The sequence below is a fragment of the Abrus precatorius genome, unplaced genomic scaffold (assembly GCF_003935025.1).
Source record: "Abrus precatorius isolate BTA unplaced genomic scaffold, Abrus_2018 Scaffold5, whole genome shotgun sequence".
NCBI lineage: Eukaryota > Viridiplantae > Streptophyta > Magnoliopsida > Fabales > Fabaceae > Abrus > Abrus precatorius.
This window is the reverse complement of record NW_020874395.1, coordinates 12,771,998-12,790,106: the sequence shown is the minus strand read 5'-3', so window position 1 is coordinate 12,790,106 and position 18,109 is coordinate 12,771,998. Positions and strand designations below refer to the sequence as shown.

The following is an 18,109-nucleotide window of genomic DNA, read 5'->3' as shown; positions in this document are numbered from 1 at the left end:
TAAGAATTTGTTATCAATAAGTTATTATTGTATATAAAAACTTCCTAATTAATATATTATTTAAAATATAACAATTCTATTTAATTATATTTATAAATATCTAAATTGTATAAAGTTATATATATATTTTTCATAATAATATAACAATAATAAACAATTGAATTAATAAAATATTGAAGATCGTGACTAAATTTGAAAGTGACCCACGGTAACAAGATGTTGAAGGCATCAATTTAAAAAATGAGATCCTAATCAAATTATCCCAATATTAATTATATCATCTAACGACCTTATTTTTAAATAATATAAACTGTTAAACTGAAAGATCTTATCATATAAATCATAATATGTGAAATTTTAGATCAGTTATAACTAATAAAAAATTCCATAATTATTATTCCACGTATAAAATAACCTATGATCATACTATAAAATACCGTCAAAGAACATTAAAAAGTGTACAGCAGCGAAAATCAATATTTTTTTTTTAATTAAGAAATCTAATAGTTAGCTGCACTACTTAAAATTCGCCTTCACTTCCACTAATGTTTAACATGATACTAACGGTAAATAACACAGACCCAAATCATCGGTATGAACCAAAAACACAATTCGAACTGCTGAGAAGGAAAAAATAGAAAATAATTTATCCTTGAATCCATATACTGCTGCGAGTGCAAAATTTTCTAAAACAGAAAAGAAACTACAAAATTCTGAACGAGGTTTGCCAACAAACACAGCATGCTAAGTACTCGGGTGCTATGAATCACTACTCCAGAGAAATCAAAACATTTTCAAGCAACAGGAACCTCGATATCATTTGACAAAACAGCAGCAGGCCGGATGTATTCCTCTTCCTCTTTTGGTGCATGGATTGTGACAATATCAGGGAGGGGAGTCTTAGGACCCTGTTTCCCTTTAGGATCCCAATCAAGCATGATCTTCACCTTGATACCAAGAACACCCTAAAAGACAGGGAGGAAAAACTTATTAGTGCTATTGCTCCATACTCCATAATAACACAGAATAAATAACCCAAGTGCCAGAAAAAATTGTATCAAATATGTATGAAGAATAATAGAAACAAACCTGTCTGAGAAGTACATGTCTCACAGCAGAGTCAATATAATCCTTCACTGGTTGTCCAGAAGAAATCATGTAGCCATCCTTGAACTTCATGGATTTAGCTCTCTGGGCTCTCAGTTTTCCACTAACAATTACCTACACAAATCAAACGGCAATTACAACAAAATCATTACATGAAGCAGAATAACAACATAGGTTCATAGCTGCTTCTGCAGAACATACCTCACATCCCTTGGCACCACTTTCCATAACAAATCTTAAAACACCATAGCAGGCCCTGAAACAGATAGATAAGAGTTTCCTAAAGTTATTAAAAACACGTTGAAAAATTGTATTAAAGCAAATAAAAAGAAAAAATTTAAAAACTGAGCCTTTCAACTTCCAAAACACATTAGCAAAGTAAAACTTGGAAATATGGAGTCACAGAAGGCAGGTCTACCATGCGAAGCAAGCATGTATCAAGGTAGAACATTAAAAAAGAGCAGATTAACTTTATATTACAGGAGTATACATAACTACATAAGAACTTGAAGAAATCAAAGGTATACTATCAACAGTCAACAAACGAATAAATGAAGAACCAAAGGAATATAGCTACAGCCATACAGCACACACTAAAAATAAAAAACAGGTTATAACACAAGCAGCCATCATACTGTGATCGCTGTATAATGCATTTTATACTGCTGACGGGGAAAGTTAGGCTGGGATCATGTATTCCCCAAGGAACTCCATGCTTGCATTAGCCTAGAATCTAAATAGCATCTAAAGCTTAACACAACACCTTAACAACTCAAGGCTAGCTATACCCCTATACACTTACGAACAACATTTAGCAGATTGCCAGTATGTAAATCGTCAAATCAAATAAAATAAAAATGTCATCCAGCATTTAACCTGATCAACCAGTGCAAGACACAAACAAGGAGTGTCGTATTTTCCTAATAGAAATTCCTAATTCACGATAACCTAACCAATCGAAGGCGCATTTATATCAATATCAAATCTAAAATTAATATATACATAAGAATGACTAAACAAATTAACGTACCTACGAACAGCAAGGCCACCAAGGAGCTTATAGCGAAGAGACTCAGCCTGAGCAATAGCACAGAGACCTCTGTTATTAACCTTTTCAGCATAAAGCTCCACACTGTTCTCAGGGAACTTGAACCTCTTCTGAACCACTGAGGTAAGTTCCCTAATTCTCCTCCCCTTCTCACCTACACAACAAAGTAGACCATTCAATATTCAATATTCGATTCCACCGAAGCAATGGAAGGTTCTAGAACATACGCACCAAGAACAGCTTGGGTTCTTGTGGCTCTGATGATGATTTCCGTGCGCATCGGCGTAACCCTAACCTCCACACCAGAGTAACCGTCTTCAGCCAATTCTCGCGTCAAAACCTCGTTCAATTCAGCGAAGAAAACTCCATCGGCTACGAACTGCACAAAAACTTAACACATTAAATTGAGACAGAAAACGGAAAATGTGAAGAGAAAATGATGCTCCTGTTTATCGTTCGGTGTAGCACTCACCTTTCTCTTCTTGCTCATTTGAGTTGCCATGGTTGTCAACAGGAAGAAAAAAGAGCAGAGTCTGATCAAAACAGAGAGTGAAGGTTGTCACTGCAAACCCTAATTCTGGAGGTGGAAGGCGCAGAGTACTGATAAAGATTGTATTTATAGGTAGAGGACACCATTAATCTGACGGTTCAGGTTACTTGAATTTATTGTTAGAGATTTTTAAAAAAAAATTAAAATTGGGTCATAATCTGGATTCGCCCAATTTATCCTATCAAAAAAAGGTTTAATGTTATTTTGGCAATTTAGTATTGTTATAACATTGTGAAGTTAGTATAGACTTGTTGCAAAATATATAAGAAATAATTTGGATATTATTATCATGTTTCAAGACCAAAAACGTTAATATTTATTAGTTTTGTGAATAGATTTTGTTTTTGTTTACAAATATAGTTAAGAATATTAACAAATCGAACCAATTTTGAGAGAAAAGTAATTTGATCTAACTTTATATATAAAAAAATTATTATTCAATGATTTTTTTAAAAATTCAAATACATTTTATATGATAACAAACGTTATAATCCTGTTTTAAGTGTAACTTAATCGGCAAGATGTTTTTTAATTTGTAATATATAGATCAAGATACTTTTAGAAATATATTTGACAAGTTACAAGTAAAAAGTCTTAACTAAAAGTTAAAATACTAATTTTTAACTTAAAATTATTAAATTTAAATTTTTTAGGAGGAGGAAGAGATGATACCACATTTTAAAGTAAAAAGAGAAAAAAATCGTCAAACTTAAAAAATACTTATATTTGCCTCATTCTAAAATGATGACGGAGGTTTAGATAAAATGATAAAATTGTAAAATGAATTTATCATATAAAATAAATTTACCATTAGAATTCATAAATATAAAATAACATAAAATTATATGTATATATAACTATTTTTAGAACGAAGTAAAATCTTAGGTTTGAGTTATTTTTAAATTTCAATAATTTTATAAGATTAAATATTTTTTTTAAAATTAATATATTAGCGTAAGATATATAAAAATTTAAAATAACATGAAATTTGGAAGGACAAATTTTATGAAAATATTGAAGATAGAAAAAGATAATGATAAGTTACAAGTTATAACCTAATGCAAAACGGTAAGTAACATCTAAAAAACATCATAAACTAACAATAAAAGTTTATCTATTAATTAAATTAGTTAGAAGTTACAAATATAAATACTTGTAGTGTATCATGTGATTTTATTTTTTTTCCTCAACCATTCATACGTGATTTTGTTTTCTGGTCCGATATTCATGTGATTTAGAATATAATAAGTTACAGGTGATAAAATGGGCTATCTAGCCCAAAATTTGAAAACAAACAGCATACCCAATAATTACCTATATCCATTGTGTGCAAAAAATTAAAGTGCCAATACATTAGAAATGTGCAATTTTGAATAGAAATAAAACAAAACAAAATTAAGCAAGTTTTCCATTGATAAAATTGACTCTAATAATACATGTCTAAGCAGAGCAAGATTAATGTGCCCCTCTTTATGGGATACAAGCCTTCCTGCATTGATCAAAGGTAATGCTATAAGAAAGGAAAACAAAAAAGTTTCTTCCTTGGTGGGAAAACCCTCATTTGTCTCTGAATTTTGAATTTCTTATACTAGAAAAATGGGAAGAAAGTGAAAGAATACAATTTGATACAACAATTGCACAAACCCCATTTAATGGTACAACATGAATTCTCATTTTACAGTACAAGCAGGACAGGATTTTCAAAAATACCAGGATTATCTCCAGTACTTTTAACACTAATGTTTTAGGCTTACGCGAATACAGTTTGTCAGTAGAAAATAAAACTTATTAATATCTTCAATCAGTAAGACCTGTGTTGATCTATCCCGCTTCATATTCTGTTGATCAGAGCCTCAGCAACTACAAGAATTATGCACATGCAATGAAAGAATAATGACTCCAATTATCAGTTTCTCACTTCCTTTCACCTGCACCACCTGAACATGATGGGAAAATTAGGAAACTTACTCTCCGCGTTTTCTAACTTGCCAATACTTAAAAAGTTAGCAACAATCAAACAACAGCCATGCTTGGTATAGCATATGTAACAGATGAGGAATGGAACAGCACGTTAGTTTCCACAACAATGAAACAATATGGGAAAATAACTATGAAGGATGTTTAAAAAGATGACCATGATGCTACTGAGAGGGAAAAAAACAAAACACTGTTGTCAACTGGAAAACATATACTCAACCATGATTAAAATTACCTTATGTGCCTTTCCCTATTAAAACGAAAATCATACAGAAATAACAACTCAATTTGGGTTGGGCCCAACTCCACTCTAAAGCCTGGTTCATGAGGTAAAGATTGTTCAAACTTCAGCTACACCCTGGCTTGGACATCTAGGGCATGGAGATTATAGGACTGATTTTATTTTTACATATATATTGCAATAAGAAAGTCGAAGGACGACCAGATAGATTACACTTGAAAAGCCACTAGGCCAGGGTAGGTTACATTGAAAAAGCAACAGGGCCAGGTTGACTTTTGGACAGTTAAGGGTAGCTCAATATTAAATCTACTATAAATCTCGATATCATCTTAGATTCAGACTGGGCCTACCTCAACTTCTAAGCAAGCTCATGAGATGAACACTGCCTAAGTCTACATAAATTCTACTTTGGTTATATCTGTAATCGATGTGGGATCTCAACAATAACCCTATTTCTCACCCCCAACAAAGACTTGTATAACCATCAAGGCAACAAAAAATTACGATTTTCATTCTATCATCTTAAGAATCCTCATCCAGAATGATACATAGTGCTCATCAATCTTTCATTCAATGTTAGAACATCCTTCTGAAAGCAGACAAGAAAGGGGAGATGAGAAAACACATTATTTATACACCATGACAGAATTAGAGTCAAACACCTTTAACAAGGTGCTAATCTGGTAGTTTAATGAGCACATACTAATAATAGCAGGCCAACTATATTATTTCATCGTTACCAAGCAAACAAATCAAATGAAGTAGCAATTTCGAGAGATATCTATTAAGATATAATATTTAACAATGTCAAAAAGACAGTTACAAATGAAATATTCACAATTAGTTCCTACCCACAGTCGTGCCACTATCTCACAGGTTCCCAGTCCTCTTTTGACATGTCATATATTTCAACACAACCATCCTCAAACATGATCTGCAAAAACAAAATTAAATGCATATTCATTTATGAGGACAATTTTCATGTAAATTATGAAAATCAAACAAAAGAATCTCTTACCCAGTGCTTTCGGGAATATTTATCAAATCGTTTAATAATCCCAAACCTGCAGTATTTTAAGAATGGAAAAGATTATTCTACTCTAGTTACAACTTTATGAAGTTAACTTAATAAAAATTAAGTACATAAACTTCTAAAGGAGCATCACAATTTAGAAATAGAGTATTTTAATATACCTCACATTGCCAAATTGGTTTATCCTAATAACTTCACCAATGCAATTGTGTAAGCACTTTGATTGGTCAACAACACGAGATGTTCCTGAAAAATCAATTACAACAGAAAAATGGAGGTTTAATGATGTAGAAGATAAAATTAAAGGAGGTGGTACTGATCAAACATCATAAAAATAAAATAGTACAGAACCAAAAAATAAAGAAACAAGCTTACCAATTTGTAGACCTCCATTCTGATAAACCTTTCCAAACAAAAACCCCACAATTAGTCAACAAGGCAGATCTTGATAACTTAGTATACATGTAGCTCAAAAAAAATTCAATAAAAGTGATTAAGCTAATTGCTTGGGGATTGGTTGTATGAGAATGAGAATGGAAAAGAAAATGAGAGGATATAATGTTCGGTACCACCCTTAAAATGGAAATGTTCATTCCATGAAATGAAGGAATGCCCATTCCCTCCATAAAAGGACAGTGTATCACTGTATCTACACTACTGTTCATTTTTGAATCATTCTAATTGAATTTTTTCACCTTTCAAAATTTTGCAAACCAGAAATTATTCTAACATCAGAAACACAAGATTCCAAACCAATCATACTTTTTCCAGGATGTTCTAAAATACAGCTCTTCCCTGTTAGAGTATAGCATTACTGTTCTAATCAAGCATCTAAGTAGTTAGTACGTTAACTTCGTGCAGCTGCAGCCAACTGTCACATTAGGCACTGGACTTATGCCGAGTCTGCACAGTTTTTGTACCTGAATCCAATTGTCATTGATATGTGCTTTCCCATATTTCAAGACCTCTTTTGTATGATTCAGTTTTGGTGAATGAATGGATTCAAGTGTCTCTTCTTTGATTCTCTGTTCATCATTAAATTTACTCTCACTTTCTTTGAGTTTCTGTTACTTTCTCACATTCACCTGATTCGGCAGCAATCAACATTAGCCATCAACACTGAAGGAATGCTCATTATCTAAGGTATCTTAGCAGGACAAGCTATTCACCATCCTGAGCTCTCTTCAGGACGGTTTGTGGTGCATCATGGCAATGTTTGAGGTATTTCAAGCAGTCTGTCTATTTTTTCTCACACCTTATCATTTGATAGTGTCGATGTTATCAAGTTATCAATTTGCTAGAGATATAAAATCCTCTATGGTGCCCTTCACCAAATAACTTAGAAGTTGAGTTTTCCAAACATCCAAGCCTATATAAGCAGTCATGAGTTCAATCAATGCTGCCCCTATTCTTTACAATTAGGTTGAATTTAGCACAAGGTAAGGAGGCACATGCATTATTCACACAACCCAACAGACTCTCGTATATAAGCTAACCCAATGGGATCTTGCGAGGGACGTGTTAGAGATATAAAATCATTCATTGGCATTTACCTAATAGCTTAAGCTTAAGTATATCGGAGTGGAAAATTTAAAATCATAGAAAATTATTACGTGTCTGCCTTGTAGGTGTTTAATGCTTGGAGAGGTTTACAGGAAGTTTTACAAAGAGGCTTTGTAGAAGGACAAATTTCTATCAATTATTGCTAGCTCAATTTGCTGATTGGAGAAGATTGATATTGTCATTTGCTCAGCTTAAATTAGATTTTTTTTTTCTCATTTGAATGTTTGAGGCTGTACCACAATTAATACCAAAGTGAAAACAACCCAAAAATATGAAAATGATACAAAGAAAAGAAACAGGGAAAAAATGAAAAAGAATTAAATGAAAAAGAATTATTGGAAAAAATATTCCCAATTTAGGAATAATGAACAACTCAAATAGCTATTAAATTGAAGAGCAGTCTGAGAAGTGGGCTACTGTTTAAGAAAGAGGAAAGGAATCAATGGAGGTATGCACATGGAGATTGTGCAGGACCAATTAATGATAGGAGATTGAACTTCGGATACTATATGTTTTTACGTGGTATAATCTGATGACACGGAGAAGCAAAATGTTGTTGCGAGGTAGTCAAGTGGAGAGGCAAAATTTCAAGCTATGAACAAGGAAATTGCGAGCTATTATGGATGAAGATCATTAAAAATACGAAAGCTCCAAAAGAAGCGGTTTTGTGACAAGTCAGACATTATTAGTATTGCACATAACCTGGTTTAGAACAAAGCACATAGAGATATATTGACCCTTGGAGAAGCTGGATAACGGCCTACTAATTACAGCATTTGTCCCTTCAGGGTCTCAATTGGCAATATATTAATTAAGAGATTTCCTAAAAAGTAGTTCTAGGATCTTATTGTCATAATAAGAATGGAGCAAATCTTTCTTTGCTTACAAGTCAAAAAAACTTGTAAGTTAAGGAAAAATAACCTTACATGTCAGGGGTCTTGCTTTATAGGAGAGGGAGTACCAACTATAGGACTAAAATTTTCCTAAGTCTGATAGGTATCCATTCACTAGCTCAGGTGGGAGGGTTGTGTGTTAGGATCGCATAATTAATGTGATTAGTTCAGGATTTGTTCTGATTTTTTCCTTTGATTTGTATAGATTTATTTCCTTAATTTCTGTAGTTAGGACAGATTGTGTAAATCCTAGGTTATCTCTATTAGAATCATCCTATATATATACATAATGTGCAGTGTATTATTAATGAGTTCAGGAATAATATTTAAAAAATCCACCTTTTCTCTTTGAAGTAAGTGAATAAGCGGTTACGGATAAATGCAAGATTAAACATATCAACCATTTGAATTTTAGCTCTTCCTAAATTAGTTATGATTTTATTGAGATTTTCTTATTTGTAATTTTTCAAAAACGACAAATATATGTCGTGTATTCAACTCACTGCAGCTACACTTTTATGGCTGCATCGATATCTTCAGTAATTCGTTTGAATTATATGGAGCCTAAAATATATAATAAATCATGTGTTATTGAAAAAAGAATAATCTTTTAGGCTAAGACCAAGATAGAATTGTTAAAGTGGTAAAAGCTTTCTTCCCAATCCATTAGTCGCTCAATTAGGCATACCAAACGTAAGATAAGCATCAAAATATCATTCACTTCTAAGCCATACAAAACATGACTAGCGGATGATTACTCTATTCCTATCCCATTCTCAAAGGGAATCATTCCAGCAATCAAACAGGCAGAATTGAAAAAGAGAAAAAACTGATGCAAATGATAATAAAGGAAGGTAATTACTAAACACAACAAGTAAATAAGACATTCAGAATTTGTATGAGAATTCCATTAAACATTTAGAGTAAAAATATGACAACCTTAATCATTGGATACAACAACTAGAGCTTCTTGACAACCTAAAATCCCAAGCTCCTCCTGTCAGATATTGAAGTGGCTAGATTGTTGAAATCAAGCTTTGTCCTAACAATTTAATCACTACATTTAAGGGGCTCGTCTAGCTGTCAACCTTGGCATTGTAGCATTTATCTATTCCCTAATATCCTCGTACCTTGTTTTAAATTGTATCTAAGCATCAGACAGTGACAGTATCCAATGGCCTAATTAATATAAAATAAACTAAAGTTATAAACAAAAAGTGGAAGTCTTTAATATATATTAATGCAATATGTAATTTGAGCAAAGTTGCATGAGTATCTATCATATGCAAATTTTTTAGAAAATATACAATACAGTTACAGTAGTATACGAATTAAATTAAATTTTCTTTAAAGAAAAGTTTAATTGAAACATAAATTAAATAATCATTTATTTATCAATGCAAAATTAGTATCAAAATGTTCCACATTAGATTTTCACCTAAAAAATAGAAGAATTTAGAAGAACAGCCTAGTGAATGCTCTCATCACTGGGGATTTGGCAAGGGCCAGCGTACACAATCTTGTCCCTACAAGGTAGCAACCATACCATTTTTCCAAGGCTTGACTGTAAAAGAATATATTTTTGGTAGGTGAAGCATATTTTCATTCATTTCAAACAATTAGAATCAATTATTCCATGGATGTTTAATCATCATTTTTCCAACATGCCCTTGAAATAACCACTGATTAAAACACAGCAACCACAAAGAAAGTGTGGTTATTCTATTGTAAGGATATTAACTTTATGCTCCTGTTAACTCTCCCCTCCCACCCCAACCCCATATTTTTAACAAAATACTGGAGTTTCTTCTTTGGTGGAAGTTTGTTTTTACTGCAAATACAGCACCATAATCGAATATGACACCTAATGCACTCAATAAACCATTCAGCATATAATAGTCATCTAAACTGTTAAATTTACACCTTAAAACAGTTTGAACAAGCTGTAGAAAATTACAAATTACAGCCATTAAATAGGGAAACATATTTTAGAGCATATAAAAGGCTTTTTTATGCTCAATAAACCATTCAGCACATACTTGAAGATATAGTGGCACATCCATAATCCAAAAAAAATCATGACCAAAAAAACTATGATCATAGAAAATACAAAGTAAATGTATTTCTTCATCACAAGTCTAATGAAAATTTGACAAAGTATACTTATTTATTAAGCAAATCAAAAGCATTATTAGCTCACAGCAAAGCTTCAAACTAACAGAGATGCTGAATACAGTTTAATTCAGTACTTTGATATATAAGTCAAGAGTAAAATATAGAGACATGTATCTACTCTGGAATCTATAGAATTTCTATTTAAGAGAAAATGAATCCACCTGATATGCAACTAATTTTAATGTAGCATCTGAAGAAGACATTTTAGGCTTGGTAGGCCGGACACCCAACTTACGCCTACACTCAACAGCACCACAGTGGCAATCTTGATCTGCACCAAATTGAACAAACCTGCTATGTAGTTAGAAACTTAGAATACACCGTCATTGCTGTGGAGTCATACCAACATCATTCCGTAGAGACCAATGACGCCAAAACTTTCCCGAGGCATATATGTAAGTATAGAAAATATAGTTCATTTGAAAGGGTGTAACCAAAGAAACAGGCAAGGGCTCATACTGGTAATCATAAGTCAGATGCTCGCCCTTTTGTATGTCACGAGTTGCAAATATGCCAATTCTTGTTTCACCATCAATTATCCTTTAAGATGGGAAAAAAAAGGAAAAACCACTTGTTAGAGGAAGCGTCAAACTACTCTCTTAAATAATTTTGGATAAAATACCAAATATTATTACAACATTATATGAATAAAACAACTAGTAGTCAACCATTTCTGCATCTCAGTATTGGGGCAGCAACTATGATTGATATATCTTGATTTGTTTCCCTTATATGTTGCATCTATCACCATATCTCGATTGATTTCACATAAGTAGAAGTTTGTTTCCCCACGATGTTTCATGTTCCAAAGCCTTTCTTCACAGGTTTTGTCATCAATGACTATAGAAAGAGTCAACAGTCATAAGTAGGTTTTAAAAGGATTAAAAAGAACTTATATAAATGTCGATAGGAAAAACAATTGATTATCACCCTCTCCAACATATTCAATTACAAATTCCCCAAGCTTGATATCTTCATCCGCCACAATTCCAGAACCACATTTCTCAGTCTACAAGCAATATATTAAAGTTCAGTATTTCAAGTGTAGATATAATGAGAGAAATGAAAGTGATTATATGAATTCAAATAAGCTAGCTAGAATATAAGAGCGCATCTATCTATTTGGACAAAAATAAGGTGAAGGCATTAGGATAATAAAGAAGTGGTGGACATAATGGGGAGAAGTGACAACACTGGATTAAGAAATGGATATAATTACCAATTTTTAAAATTTGAAATTTACTTTTATGACCATGAAGTTTTTATTAGTTTGTTTTACAAAATTGAATAGAATAAGTACTGAGGAACTGATTCAGGAGAAAAAGAAGGCAGGTACTTCCTGTAAGTAAAGATACACACTGCAATATGAACACAAATTTAAATGGAGCACATGTAGAGTAGCCAAACTAGACTATCAAGCTTAATACAGTGCACAAGCATACATTACATAAATAAGGTTCAAATGCCTCTAAAAACAGATCATGATTTTGGAATGAACAGCAAATACAGGAATAACTTCTTTGATGACAAATATTCATATATTTTAATCCTCATAGTGTTATGAGGATAAATAAATACTGAAAATAATAAACTAAAATACTGAGAGAATTATATTATGACAAACCCCCCCAGAAAAAAAATCCTGAACCAGAAGTTTATACCTTAACCAATTTCATCTTCTTCACAGGACGATTTTGAAATGGTTTGTTAAGACAGGAGCTCCCACATTTACAGCCTGACGAACAGCTAGACAGAAGCATCCTATAGGGACAGTCAACATAATGAATGAATATGATTGCAAATTTATGTTCATATACTTGCATATGTAATATTATATTATAAATAATAAACAAGCAGATATTATGTGTCTTAATTAATAAAGAGGTCTATGTTAGGTGCACCAGCAAAATCTAGAAATAATAATTTTCAATTTAAACATAACACACTTCACTGGGGCTAACCACTCTGGTATGATACTTCAAGGTAATAATGTCCTTTCAGCAATGGAACATGTTTGCATGGTACTTTTTGTTAAATTTATGAAACCAATCAAATTACACTATACCATTCTTAGTTGGTTTAAGGGATTTGAAGAATGTGTCATGTTTTCTGTGACATGCTCAGCTTGGGAAAAAATTCATTTCAAGGTTTAGGTCAATCAACAACAACAACGAAGCCTTAACTCCCTAGGTGAGATCAGCTACATAAATCACACGATGCCATTGAGCTCAGTCAAAAACTAAATTTTCAGAAATTTGGTTAATCAAAAGGTCTCTTTTAATAACTTCATCTAAAGTTCTTTATAAAATGTGAATAAATAACAATACCAACTGCGACAAACAGTAATGATGAATTCTATCTGGCCTTGCAATAATATCAGAATTTGCATGTTTAAGTAATCCCAAGTTCCAACTTAATTAACCACTATATAGCCCATTGAAACACAAGCACTCAAACAGACACCAAAAACATTTGGAATAAATGATGAATTTGGATGGTTGGTTACTGCCAATAAAATTTATAAATAAAAGACATTAAGGTAGATTCACGAACATTACTTAAGTTGGAGTGGGCACACACTAGAAGTGAACACATGAACACAAAGAAATTGCCATAAAGGACACACAAATGGAAAACTTACCCACAGTGGCAATCTCTACCACATACGTCAGTAGATTCAGAGGAAGAAGAGCAGGAACAGAATATGCCATCATCAGCAAACCGTCTCTTGACCTTCTTAGTGAGATATATATCTTAAATTCATAATATAAGAACAAACAAAAGAAGATTATCTAAAACTATACGGCAACTAACAGACAATAAGCATAAAAAGATCAAACACTTCAGAGGAAATGAGGAAATTACAAACAACTGAAGATTGCATATTAGCTGGGTCAACATATATGAATACACTCATAAACCAAAGGATATGCCACAATACATGAGAGATCTACAGTTATTGCGCACATTTCTGAACATTAATGAAGGATACTGCGTTTTATATAGGTGTACTGCATTGGCTTTGATTTATTAAACCATTCTGGAAGTTCAAAGTCAACAGGTTCTCCTAGCTCCTTCACCAACTTATTGAATACAGATCCAAAACGAGTCTGCTCAGAATTCTGTTAAAAAGAAAAAGAAAGGAACACGTTCAACAACCAAAATGCAATTTGAAAAGAGAAAATTTCATTGACTAAGGCCTCATTGAAATTACCATGGTCATGATAGCAAAAGAGTAGTATAAAATATTTTTGAGAGAGTAAAATAGTTAAGGAAAACCACTAAACCGAAAAACGTTGTCTAATTAAAAAGGCCATCTTAACTGAAGAAGACCAACTTAAGAGATATAAACAGCAAGATGAAATCAAATGAAGTAGGAGCCACTTTATATAACATTTATGAACAGTTTACACAGGAGAACAATGATGCATCTCAAAAAAATTATAATAAAAAACTACCCATGTGTATCACAGAATAAAAAATACATCCCAAACCAAGTTCTTGAAGAGACAGAACTAGGCTCAGAAACTTAAAAAATGGTTACTAATTTAAATTCAAAAGAAAAGCAATAAAAGAAAAAGTTATACTCTTTTATGAATAGTTGACTTGATAGATAGATATATATGTATATATGGCAAGTAATAGTAAATCCTTTGGTTGAAGGGTGTAAGTATAGTAATAGTAAATCCTAGTAACTAACTTCTATGCACTTTGCCAAGAGAGAGGTAAAATTTAAATAAATCTTCCCAAAGAAAACCCAATTATCACATTGCTACATTTTTAAAGAACTGAAGAGAAGGACTAGTCAAAGGTCCTACTACAACACCAAACAACCTTTTTCATGGCAGGCATGGAATCTGATAGTGTACTGGGTATTCCTTTGTGATCAGATTGTGTCTCAGCTTCTCAATAGAAGCCCAAACCATAAATTGGATATTGAAAATCAATACCACAAAATCCACATACAAAACTTACTCGCTTTCTTCAAAGGCATATTTTTTGCCTACAACATGAAGAACAATTTGTCAGCTTTGAGTATAGTAATTAAAGGCAGCAAAATTTATCCCTAGGTTGTTCTGACATCGATAAATCAAAACATTAATCCTGAACCAGATATATGTACAAATTGATTTTTCTTACACACTAGTGCAATGACAGACATTAAACAGGATGAGCAGCAGAGAGATGGTTCAATACTTGTTCCTTTTAGACTGTCAAGCAAGGTCAGGAATTGAAGAGAACAACTAAATCCAAAATGGTGATTCAATAAAACAATGCAAATAAAATTTTAAAACATAAAAAAACCAACTTGCTATCTGTTGATATCTAATCCCTTCAAAATCTTCCCCAACATAAAAACTTTCAACTATTTCATTGTAAATTATTGTACCACATTTGACAAGTCCTACTCTTATAAAGCCAATTTTGCTTCAATAACCACCACTGTTCCCACAAAAATAAAACAAAATAAAATAAACGTTACATGAAATCTCCCTTTAAAGCCCTACTCTTAGGAAGGCAAAGAAAATAAAAGACGAAACAAAGTTCTGAAATTTTAAAATGAGAGAAACTATCATGAAATCGTACATTCATAATGCTCTCTCCTTTTCTACTTTTCCCTTCACCCAAACAAGAGAAATTCCACAAAGAAAAAAGAGCCTACTTAAGTTTCATGCAAGATTCAAACTTTCTATTTCCCAGTTCACTTTCCCGGGACTCAAAACACAACACAGTGTAAGAAAATTAGTGAAGGAACCAGAATTATAAACTTAAAATTAAAGAAAGAAAAAAGTAGCCACGCACAGAGAGAGAGAAAGAAAGAGAGAGTGTGGTAGTAAAAGTACAATTTTGAGAAACCCATGAAAGATTGGGGGGAATGGTGGTGGATACAGTGAAGAAACTTGAAAATCACAAGAGGGTTTGGAATGGAATCAGCAAAAATCCAAAAGGGAATTCAAGAAGCAGAACTAGTACAGGGAAAGAGGGGCAAAATGGGAATAAGCATAATCCACAGAGAGAGAGAGAACCTGGGATTGTGTCGGAGAAGAAGAGAGAGTGAACGTACAGAGTGGAATGGGTTGTATGAAAGTGTATATATTAACCAACTCGAGAAAACTGACGTGTGCGTTCGTTGGTTTGGTTCCCAGCGATGCTTTCTCAAGTTTCAAACTTCAAACACCTGAACCTCGTCACAATAGGGTTCTTTTTCTGTTATTTAATTATAATTATAATTTTTATTATATTATTTGAGAGAAATAATGTAAATTGAAATTTATTTAATTCCTTTTTTTTGTGTGAAAGGAAACTAAAATCTTTTCTGCATTTTAAATTTTAGAATATTTATTTTACGCTTTTTCTCTGTAAAATATTTCTTTTAAAATCTTTTAAATTTCTCCATCCGTTGTTTTCATTTTCAAGCAAAACCGTTGTTTTTTACTTAGGCGTGGAAAATTAATTTACTGTAATTAAAATTGATGCATTATTTTGAATTAACCCAAATAAAGTTTCATACCTAATTTTTTTTTTAAATTATTTCCTGTGATACTTATATGTCTGTTGCTATTTTAATTTAAAAATATTATGTATAATGCTCTTACTATTAGGATGATTATATAAAAATAATATTTTAAACAAAAATAATTTTAAAAAGTAATAATTGAGTTTACACGTTTAATTTTAAATTTTTTAGTTTTCTTACGTTATTTAATTCAAGTCATTTATGATAATACTTTGTTTCAATTCGTTAATAGTCATTTCAGTCACTTTCATTTATTTTAAATTTAAAATATTATATTATTTAAAATAAAATTAAAAAAAATAAATGTTGAAAATAGAAACAAATCAAATAGAAAATTTTAATATAAATTAAATTTTAATATTGATCCCGCCATTTTTTAACTTAAAAATATTTAAAAAATACTTATAAATAATGTATAAATGAAACAATTTATCTATTTGGAATTATTTCGATTCCATGTTGGCATTCATACTATTTAAAAATATGAACAAAATTGTATAATATGTAAAAGATATTTCCTCATGCACACATAATATGTGCATAAAAAATAATAATTTATAATCTTTTAAAGCATATTATTAATTATTGGGTGAAATTTATTAAAATTGACCACTCTCGTATTTTTATATTTTTTAATAAAATTTTGGGAGTGGATTAAAAATTGTATTGCTAAAATTCCTCTAATTTTTAACAAAATTGTTTCTTCTCATTTACAATTGTTAATAGATTCCTTTTAAGTTTATTCAAAAACATTGTTATTCTAACATTTTTACAGTTCAATTAAATACATAATGTTAAAAATAAAGCTTAACTTTGATGTTCATGATGATATTTAAACTAACATAACGTTAAATCACATAGTTCAAAAAAATTAATTTACCACTAGAAATAACTTTCAAACCACTATAGTGTTTTTAAATAAATTTTGTAGAACTTTTTAAATTCAATCATAGATGTCTCACTCATTTAATGAGCACATTCTCTGTACGTCAAAGGGTATCACTTATACGTTATATAATACTAATTTTTTATTTTAATTTTGTAATATTTTTCATATTATCATTTTTCACAGCCATAAACTTTAAAAAAACAATTGTAAAAAAATTTAGTATAAATATATAATTTTTTATAAATTATAAATAATTTATAGTTTTCTGTTTTTTTTTAAATTTCCTTCATTTAGTTTCTTTAAAATAAAATAAAAAAGTTATTTTTAACTTATGAACAAATATTATTAAATTTATATACTGGTTTTTTATTAGAATTTATTTATAAATTTATCCAAATTAGACTATAAGTAATACTAAATATGTACATGACTAAAACAATTATAAATAATTAAAAAATATATATTTTAGTAAAATACTCTCATATATCATAATATAACTCATCAAAGAAGGTGTCTTTATAACTAATTTAATGCATTGTTTTATTCAAAAGAAGGAAGGAAAAAGATTTTAATGAACGAAGGAAAAACAAAAACTTTAATTGACTATTTAGCATTTACAGAAAAAAAAAATACTGATTCCAATCATAAAGGCAAAAGCTAGTTAAGACATTACTTAAAGAATTTTTAAAATTATTATTAAAAATGATGTTAATGTACAATTAGCATGATTTATAATGTAATATTAATATAAATACATTTAAAATAGTTTATAAAATATACTAAATTTTAATTATAGTTGAAAAGTTTCATATCAATATATATATAAAATGATTTTATTTTTTTTAAAAATAGAAATTTTTTAAGTATAGTACTTGTACGTTGTTTTTTGTTAACTTTTCATTTGTTTTAAATTTTTAATCTATAAAATTATTAACAAATTTATTTAAAATTTTGTCGTGTTTTTAAAAGGACACATTACGACTAATATATAATATGACTAAACAATGGCTTTTTTTATAAAATATATTTCAATAAGCTTAAATAAATAAAAGAAAATAAATAATAACAAATATGCTTATAACATTAGTTGAAAAAAAAAATACAAATAATACTAA

At 30.8% G+C, this 18,109-nt stretch overlaps 2 protein-coding genes across 3 annotated transcripts; both read right to left on the bottom strand.

The window, feature by feature from the left end:
• Nucleotides 1–464: 464 nt before the first annotated feature.
• On the bottom strand, nucleotides 465–2,755 carry LOC113867136 (40S ribosomal protein S3-3). Its single transcript, XM_027502197.1, has 6 exons — nucleotides 2,628–2,755; nucleotides 2,387–2,534; nucleotides 2,138–2,309; nucleotides 1,309–1,363; nucleotides 1,090–1,221; nucleotides 465–965 (listed from the first exon to the last, which is right to left on the bottom strand). Exons 1-6 carry the CDS (start codon nucleotides 2,655–2,657, stop codon nucleotides 795–797), a joined length of 708 nt encoding a protein of 235 aa, XP_027357998.1. The 5' UTR covers nucleotides 2,658–2,755; the 3' UTR covers nucleotides 465–794.
• Nucleotides 2,756–4,062: 1,307 nt separating this feature from the next.
• Nucleotides 4,063–15,761, bottom strand: LOC113867154 (histone-lysine N-methyltransferase ASHH3). Of its 2 annotated transcripts, none has more exons than XM_027502233.1 (14): nucleotides 15,615–15,761; nucleotides 14,422–14,590; nucleotides 13,580–13,709; nucleotides 13,229–13,340; nucleotides 12,249–12,348; nucleotides 11,518–11,596; nucleotides 11,256–11,427; nucleotides 11,047–11,127; nucleotides 10,749–10,878; nucleotides 6,332–6,359; nucleotides 6,118–6,202; nucleotides 5,942–5,987; nucleotides 5,775–5,857; nucleotides 4,063–4,633 (listed from the first exon to the last, which is right to left on the bottom strand). In XM_027502233.1, exons 2-13 carry the CDS (start codon nucleotides 14,437–14,439, stop codon nucleotides 5,789–5,791), a joined length of 1,050 nt encoding a protein of 349 aa, XP_027358034.1. In that variant the 5' UTR covers nucleotides 14,440–14,590; nucleotides 15,615–15,761; the 3' UTR covers nucleotides 4,063–4,633; nucleotides 5,775–5,788. The 2 variants fall into 2 exon arrangements, with proteins under 2 accessions (XP_027358034.1, XP_027358033.1); XM_027502232.1 differs by having other exon boundaries at nucleotides 4,066–4,642.
• Nucleotides 15,762–18,109: the final 2,348 nt, after the last annotated feature.